Here is an 8,625-nt window from a genome sequence, read left to right as displayed (position 1 = left end):
ATACATAAAGGATATTTGTATTATTTAACATATTTAATTATTGCAGCTTTGAGTCATATTCTGAGTTGCTTTTAACTGTTTTTATTCATTCTGAGGAAAACTAAATCAAATTTTTTTGTGAGTGAGATGAATTAATGCATGTTCACATTTATTCTAGAAGTAAAGTAACATCTTACTCCCGATTTCTCGCAACAAGGGGACAGGAGAGCTTTCAATCAATAAATGGGGAAAAAAAGTAACTGGCGTTACTTATTTGAAAAAGTAACTCGGATATTTTCTTGTAAATTAAAAAGTAATGCGTTACGTTACTAGTTACTTGGAAAAAAGTAATCTGATTACGTACAACACTGGGCATACGTCTATAGAGAAATTGACATTCAGAGATAAAACCCTGACAGAAATATTCACCAGAGTAAAAAGTGTGACAACTAGCCCCGGTCTCCTCGACCATAAACACTATGGATAAAAACACCTGTAAAATATCAGCTTTTTGTTTACTTTCTATTCTATAAATGAACGAGCAAATAAATATAAAAACATTTAGTTCACATGATCAAAGACACAGTAATGAAGAAATCCCTGAAATGTGAACACTCTTTGTGATATATTGGTTATATGATATATTTGTTCAAGTTTAAAGCATTTATTTAATCTGATGTTTGTTTAAAGTGAGTTTAGTTTCATTTTAAATTCATTTAAGAATCAGATATTCAAACGACGTTTCTCCAAATCAACCAATAAAAAAATTGCATACGTCTACAGAGAAATTGACATTCAGAGATAAAACCCTGACAGAAATATTCACCAGAGTAAAATGTGTGACAACTAGCCCCGGTCTCCTCGACCATAAACACTATGGATAAAAACACCTGTAAAATATCAGCTTTTTGTTTACTTTCTATTCTATAAATGAACGAGCAAATAAATATAAAAACATTTAGTTCACATGATCAAAGACACAGTAATGAAGAAATCCCTGAAATGTGAACACTCTTTGTGATATATTGGTTATATGATATATTTGTTCAAGTTTAAAGCATTTATTTAATCTGATGTTTGTTTAAAGTGAGTTTAGTTTCATTTTAAATTCATTTAAGAATCAGATATTCAAACGACGTTTCTCCAAATCAACCAATAAAAAAATTGAATGTAACTAAAACTTTGTTTTAATGTTAATTGTAAACGAGACATCAAAACAATCTATCAAAATGAACGATCCCTGATCAAACTGAGTCGAATGTCGCGTGAACTCACCTCGCTCGTGCGCTGTGAAGCCTCGTCCACCGGAGCGCGCGCGATTCAGAGACGCGTTGCTCTGAGCGTCCTGCACGGGACTGACCACATGAGGGTAGAACACCTCCGTAGCATCATTCTTCAAAGTCAGACCACTCCTTATTAAAAAGCAACATAAAAACATGAAATTGCACGATTCGGGTGCGTTTATATGCATGTTGATGTGAAATAACCCACAGCCTGTGGAGAGATGCTCCTGGAGTCTGACTGATTCTCATTCACTATCATGTCTTGGGTTATATATACAGTTTATATACGCTCCCGCCTCCAGTTTTGGCAAAGGCTCAGGTGAGCGGAATGCTAAAACAAGCGCAGTCAGTCTCTCCGCTAAACCACACCCAGAGAAACACTCGACCCTGTGAGGTGCTCCAAACATCTGGAGCCAAATGAATGCGTGCTGGACTCCCTGAGAGCCCCTAATTCATTTAGAAGTGTTTTTGTGCTGTTAAACACTCAGCACTTGATGTAAGCAAGCTATGTCTTGATTTTTGTTTTTAAAGGGTGTTGCAAGCATAATCTGCCCACAAAGTATTTATTATGAAAATGACTTACGAAAAGTGCATTTAAGCTGCAATTAATCAACAATCAATCTGTGTTGCAAGCTGATTCGATCTGCTTACTGAAAATGAGGTGAAAACGACAGTGGCGAAGATGCTTGATTGATACATACTAGCTATATACTTCCTGAAGTGTATACTGCATAACGGTTAAGTGAAACAGCATGCATTTTTCCATGATAAACTTTTAAAACTGTGATCTGTAATTAATAGTAGCTAAAGAATGATAGACAAAATGTCAGACAGACAGATAGATGATAGATAGATTAGTTATCATCTTAGAAACTTTGTAATAATAATAAAATACTTTTCCCACGTAAAATAACAAGTGAAGAAAGATATGTCCAGTACCTGAATATGCATAATGCTCTATTATACCATGTAAAAAATATATATTATTATTTTTTAAATACGTCAAATGATCACAATCAATGAAAACAATACATTTACGTTTAGTCGTTTAGCAGACGCTTTTATCCAAATGAGGACAAACGCAGTTATATTATAAACATGCCACACTTTTGTTTCCCGCGGTGGAAGCTTAACAACATTTTAAGGAAAAGTGGGCCCTCTCATGGACGAGAAAAGAGAAGCATCAAAAAGTTTGAAAATGTCAACCGAGACAAACACACAAACACACACTTCCTAAGCTGTCAGGGTCGCGCGCTCAAAAAAAGCAACTAGCAACCGATGCGAGTCTCGTCTTGGCCTTGTTTATACAGTCTATGTTTCAGACCAGCGGGCTCTAGTTCAGACGTGGAAATATACAAACAGGTAGACTTATAGACATGTACAGTACATCTACGGACTACACTTTAGTACAGTTCATTTCCTCCGTTTGTCGTTTAGCATCACTTAGCTTCTTTCTTTTTCCCCACAGGAGAATGAAGATTCTTTGCCAAAGCGTGTGATTCAGCGAGACACGGATGTGACCCACCTTCATCTCGCCAGAAGGTGCTTAGGAAAAAATAGAAATAAATTAAATATATACATAAAAGTTTTTAGATAATAAGATGTGGACCTGAAACCTAAATATAAAATGTATTATAATTAATAAGATTTCGAACGTAAATATTATATGCAATGCATAAAAATAATAATTGTACAATTCATTAACTGTTTTATTTTATTTTTTTTATATTTCTCTTTAATTTTCCATCTATTTTTAGAGGATTGACTTGTGTTCCTGATTTGTCAAGGTTCTCCATGCTGAGATATGTGTGGCTTAACAATAACAGGGCTAGACAGCCTGGCTGAAACTTGAATTTTACTCTCTCTTATCTTATGTGTGATTACTAGTTTTTAAAGCTTTATGTTTACCACTAAAACTATTGAGCAATTCATTAATATGAGTAAAAAGTCTACAAAGCAGCTATGTACTTTCCATAAAAATAAAAAAAAAAGTGAATTTCTAAGTCTTAAAAGAGAGATTCGAGAGGTTTCCAGAGCTTCATTTAACTGCTGCTTGACAGAACTTTATCTGCACAACAATGATATTCTCTCCATTTCAGGTCAGTTTGTGCTATAAAGATGTTTCTAAGCTTTTTATTTATTTATTTTTGTGGTTTCTTAATGTGTTCTAACCTTTTTTCCTGTCTGCATTCTGGGCCATTGAGACACCTGACATGCCTGCGAGTGCTGCTCCTATTCAACAATCAGATGGAGAGTCTGGAGGAAACTGTCAGAGCTGAAGAACACGCAGGACCTCCACACTCTCTGTGAGAACCTGAGACCACCGTCTCTCACGCAAGTCCACTATATTCCTTATTTAAAAAAAAAAAAAAAAGTGAATCAAGGTTTTAAAAGCTATTTTTTTAGACCATTTGTTACAAATGGTTTTTACACCAAAAACAAGATTCTTTGCAGCATTTGTATTGGCAAAAAAGTCATTTCAGATCAAATGCATCTTCTGTTTCAGCTTTATATCTGAACCCCTTTCACTCAAGGTCCAGAATATCGCCAATAAGTGCTGCACCATTTGCCATCCGTGAGGTTTTTAGACAGAAAAGGTCGGCATCCATAAATTACAAACATGCCATATTAGAATTCACCAAAAGTGATCAAAGATATCAAAAATGCCATAAAAATGAATAATAAGATATACCACATTGGCTAATTATGTGATTGATAAACTACTAAACTACACCATTATGCATCTGGACACTGGTTGAGCCAAGAGTTTTACTTAATTTTTGACATTTTTACTGTTTTTTTTTTGTAATAAATAATAATAATTAATAATTAATAATAATAATTAGTTGCATTTATATAGCGCTTTTCTAGGCACTTAAAGCGCTTTACATTGTGAGGGGGGGATCTCCTCATCCACCTCCAGTGTGCAGCATCCAACTGGATGATGCGACGGCAGCCATAGTGTGCCAGAACGCCCACCACACACCAGCTTATTGGTGGAGAGGAGACAGAGTGATGAAGCCAATTAACAGATATGGGGATTATTAGGAGGCCATGATGGTCAGAGGCCAATGGGCAAATTTGGCCAGGATGCCGAGGTCACACCTCTACTCTTTTCGAAAGACATCCTGGGATTTTTAATGACCACAGAGAGTCAGGACCTCGGTTTAACATTTCATCCGAAGGACAGTGCTTGTTGACAGTATAGTGTCCCCGTCACTATACTGGGGTATTAGGACCCACACAGACCACAGGGTGAGCACCCCCTGCTGGCATCACTAACACCTCTTCCAGCAGCAACCTAGTTTTTCCCAGGAGGTCTCCCATCCAGATACTGACCAGGCTCAGCCCTGCTTAGCTTCAGTGGGCAACCAGTCTTGGGCTACAGGGTGATATGGCGGCTGACTCTAATTTCTTATGTTGAAACAGTTGTGCTGCTTACTATTTTGTTGTGTAAACTATGATACACTACCATTCAAATGTTTGGGGTAAGATTTAAATCAGCATCTTCTTCAGGATCATCTGACACTGGAGACTGGAGTAATGATGCTGAAAATCCAACTTTGTCATCACAGGAATAAAGTACATTTTACCATATATTAAAATAGAAAACAGCTATTTTAAATTGTAATATTTCAAAATATTACTGTTTTTACTGTACTTTTAAGTAAATAAATGCAGCCTTGGTGAGCATAAGACTTCTTTAAAAACATTAAAAATCCGAATTATTCCAAACTTTTAAACAGTGGGGTACTGTATAATTGTCAAAAGTGAAGCAGGAGGAAAGGAGACAGGCATTTAAGCTGTTCAGCGTAGAAAGACAAGAGGGTGCTTGATTCTATTGCCTTTGGAAGACGAGCACTACCGCTCCTACAGGAAGAAAAGTGACCAACTCGATCACAAAACCAGTACGTAAGCTAAGGCTCTCTAGTCTAACAGAACTATTAACTAGAAAATCAATTCCAGCATTTTAAGATTCGTAAAACGTTTCTAATCTAAAGAACTGTTTTATTGTTACAGGTCAGCATGTCTCAAGAAAGAGGTGTACAGAGTCAGTGTCACAAGAGTATTTTTTAAATATTTCTAATGATTAAACTACAGCAAATGTTTCACGGGAGCTGACTTTGGATGTTTTCCTTAGCAGTCATTCTGATGAACGAGAAAACCCATCAGTGGCCAAATCCATCATACAGTTCTCCATTATGAACTGGAACGGTACAAGCATGTCTCAGTGGAGCCATCTAGACGACTCTAGCAAACCTGCATCTAACATACTCACTGTCAAACTTAGATGATTTCCAGACCCCTGCCATCACTCTTGTTCACACGATGGAACATTTGACAAGGGTCAAGTGGTTTAAATCAATGAAAAACAGCTCTTACATTGTCGTTTCAATCTCAATAAACTTTGTCAAGACTAATGTGTGTTTTCAAGTTGTTTTCTGAAATATTTGGAGTGTGAGTGAAGTCTAATATTCGACATGTTCATCAAAGAACATGTGATGTAATAGTTTGTAACTTACGGACGGAAAATCTATGCGTTTGATTTGTGAAACCGTATAACTGTATTTCAATATCAGATGTCCCCAAAAATACCTGTTGCATTTAAATAAATTCTACAGATTTATAAAGACTCACATAAGCTGCCGCTGCCATCTATTAATTTGTTCCTTTTCCATAACAACAAGCTAAGAAATTTAAGGCATAAGCATCAATGTCTTGCAGCAATATATTAGAATATCTTTCCTAAAGCAAAACCTACATGATTTTCACATACATAAATACATATATTTTCCCAACATAAATGTAAAAAGACTATTTAAAACAAACAAACAAAAAAATCTACATTTTGTCACTTGTAGACCCTTCCCCCTATGCATTTGTGTGGCTAAGCTTTTGGTGGTTTTCCCTTACGTTATGTGCTTTCAGAAGAGCATCCTGTAAGAGAGTTATGAAGAAACCTTCAGAAACTCTGGGTGAGGTCACGGACCTGCTCTCTTTTGTCTTAGATGGGTCTTCAATGACGATGATGGTTGCTGGGTTGAAATAGTGTGATTCATTGTGATTCAGTCTGTAGTAAGAGGGACTGTCTCTGAGGTAACATCTTGGTTTTGGTTATCTGAGGAGCTGGTGGTCTCACTCTGACTGACAGAGAGCTCCTCCATAGTGCCTGTCATCTCCTCCAATGCTTGATCACCCTCAGCTATGAAAGAAAAAGAGAGCCTGCATTACGTCACTCCTCAGCTAAATATGTATTCCAATGCTTTACTTTAAATGATCCCAACTTATTCTTAGCTTTATTCTTGAAACAAATGACTCTTATGATTTAGTTCTTTTTTGTCAATAAAAAAAAACATACATTGTGAACAGTGAAGCCTGATTCCTGAAACGAATGCAGGGCTTGCAAAATCGGTAGGCCGATGTCCTGGGACCGAAATGTACCAGGGTTCCCGCGGGTGCAAAAAAAAAAGCCTTAAAAAGTCTTAAATTTAGTTGTATCAAATATAAGGCCATAAAAAGTCTTAAATACCTTAAATGGTATAAGAAAAGTCTTAATTATAATTTCAAGAGGTCTTAAATTTGGGGATAGACAGACAAGAATCGTGATATGGCTTAATGTGACGATTAAACTTCAAAAATAATTCTGGTAATAAATAGCGTTAGTGAATCAAAACCTTACGGTGTGAACACTGCAGCTTGATTTTGAAACGAATGACTCGGAATGAAACAAATGAGTCAGTTGTTTTCAGTGAATCAAAAACATACAGCATAAACAGCGCAGCTTGATTTTCGAAGAGAATGACTTTTATGATTTGTTCCTTTTTAGTGAATCAAAAACTGATTTGGTTCTGCTTAAAAATTACAACACATAATTACCAAAATTAATGACTTTGTCTTTTTAATCTTATTACATTCAATTCAGATGGCAATCTCATAATTTGGTTAAAAAAATTATTTCTTCTTGCTGTGATGTTGTAGATTAAATAAAGTGAGTGCAGAGAATATGGGGCATTCCCAAAGAACATGTCAAGGCCAAGGTAATGCCATGGTACAATGCCAAAGAAACATGATAATACCATGATACTTCTCATAAATCTCATAGTAAAACAAAACTAATCTGATTTGGATACCTTTTGCCTGTTTCTGTAGCCGTGATGCTGACTCAGCTTCATGTTTCTCCCTCTGCTCCTGTAACATCTTACAAACCTTTTTATGGCTGAACCAGTGCAGCTTCTGACAGGCCTGGTCACAGTAGATCACCTGAAGAAGTGCACAGATTTAAGAAAGCTCCCCAAGAAAAAACAAAATCCAGAAGTCATTAGACAAATCCTGATATTTACCATTTTACAGATGGAGCATCTTTTCTCTGCTCCTTTTTCACCACAGGTTGTGCAGAAGTCTGCGTCCATGAAACCCACCTGTCCCGTGATGGCCTGCGTGAGCACTGACAGAGCAGTGGGGTCACTTCCCTGTCAGAAAAGGACTGGTGAGGCTTCCATACATAGAATGTGGTTCAGTCTTTCTAGTTGAGGCTATGATTCCATTATTTTATTACACCTCTAGTGTCTTCTACATGAGCAAATAGAGGTCACTGTAACTCAAACTCACAATTTCCACTGGGGCAATACTCCGGACCAGCTGCTGCAGTAATGTGGCATCACAGTATGGAAATTTCCTAATGCACTCCCGAATGAACTTCTCCTGGAATACCGGGAAGCCATCACTGTCTCGCCCTTTCAAAAGACTGAGAAAAGATTTTTGAGTTAGAGTAAATTTAGTTTACTCTCTAATACATATATACATTATTGTTCAAATGTTCTGGGGTCAGGAAGATTTTTTAAACGTTTTTGAAAGTCTCATGTTCACCAAGGCTGCATTAATTTGATCAAAAATACTGGAAAAACAGTAATGTTGTGAAATATTATTACAACTTTAAATAACCGTTTTCTATTTTAATATATTTTAAAATATAATTTATTCCTGTGATAGTAAAGCTGAATTTTCAGCAGCCATTACTTAAGTCTTCAGTGTCACACGATCCTTCAGAAATAATTCTAATGAGAATTCAACAAATATTTATTATTATGATTGTTGTTGAAAACAGTTGTGCTGCTTAATATTTTTGTGGCTTTTTTGATGAATAGAAAGAAAAAAAGAGCATTTCTTTCTTACATAAATCTTTTGTAACATTATAAATATCTTTATTGTCACTTTCGATCAAATTAATGCATCCTTGCTGAATAAAAAAATCTTACTGACACCAAACTTTTGAACGGTAGCATATATATATATATATATATATATATATATATATATAATATTAAATATTATATTTAAACTTTGCTCTTTCAGAAATAAGTTT

General features: G+C 35.9%; 3 protein-coding genes and 1 pseudogene across 3 annotated transcripts in view; 2 read left to right on the top strand and 2 right to left on the bottom strand.

The window, feature by feature from the left end:
* The window catches only part of LOC107582239 (sclerostin domain-containing protein 1-like), a 4,770-nt gene extending 3,283 nt beyond the window's left edge, over positions 1-1,487 (bottom strand). The window contains exon 1 of the mRNA XM_016267999.1: positions 1,255-1,487. Coding sequence (XP_016123485.1) covers positions 1,255-1,450 — 196 coding nt within the window. The 5' untranslated portion in view covers positions 1,451-1,487. The remainder of the gene's footprint in view (positions 1-1,254) is intronic.
* tspan13a (tetraspanin 13a) overlaps positions 2-8,625 on the top strand; it is a 15,069-nt gene continuing 6,445 nt past the window's right edge. Inside the window, exon 1 of the mRNA XM_016267997.1 lies at positions 2-18. The gene's annotated coding sequence lies outside the window, so the exon portion shown is untranslated. The remainder of the gene's footprint in view (positions 19-8,625) is intronic.
* LOC107582272 (leucine-rich repeat-containing protein 72-like) lies at positions 2,639-5,576 on the top strand (annotated as a pseudogene).
* LOC107582236 (ankyrin repeat and MYND domain-containing protein 2-like) overlaps positions 5,288-8,625 on the bottom strand; it is a 7,045-nt gene continuing 3,707 nt past the window's right edge. Inside the window, exons 8-11 of the mRNA XM_016267995.1 lie at positions 7,872-8,007; positions 7,604-7,732; positions 7,394-7,523; positions 5,288-6,465 (exon numbers count right to left, since the gene is read on the bottom strand). Of these exons, the coding sequence (XP_016123481.1) occupies positions 6,329-6,465; positions 7,394-7,523; positions 7,604-7,732; positions 7,872-8,007 (532 nt within the window). The 3' untranslated portion in view covers positions 5,288-6,328. The remainder of the gene's footprint in view (positions 6,466-7,393; positions 7,524-7,603; positions 7,733-7,871; positions 8,008-8,625) is intronic.

The sequence above is a fragment of the Sinocyclocheilus grahami genome, unplaced genomic scaffold (assembly GCF_001515645.1).
Source record: "Sinocyclocheilus grahami isolate Dianchi unplaced genomic scaffold, SAMN03320097.WGS_v1.1 scaffold42.1, whole genome shotgun sequence".
NCBI lineage: Eukaryota > Metazoa > Chordata > Actinopteri > Cypriniformes > Cyprinidae > Sinocyclocheilus > Sinocyclocheilus grahami.
This window is presented reverse-complemented; position numbering and strand designations above follow the sequence as displayed.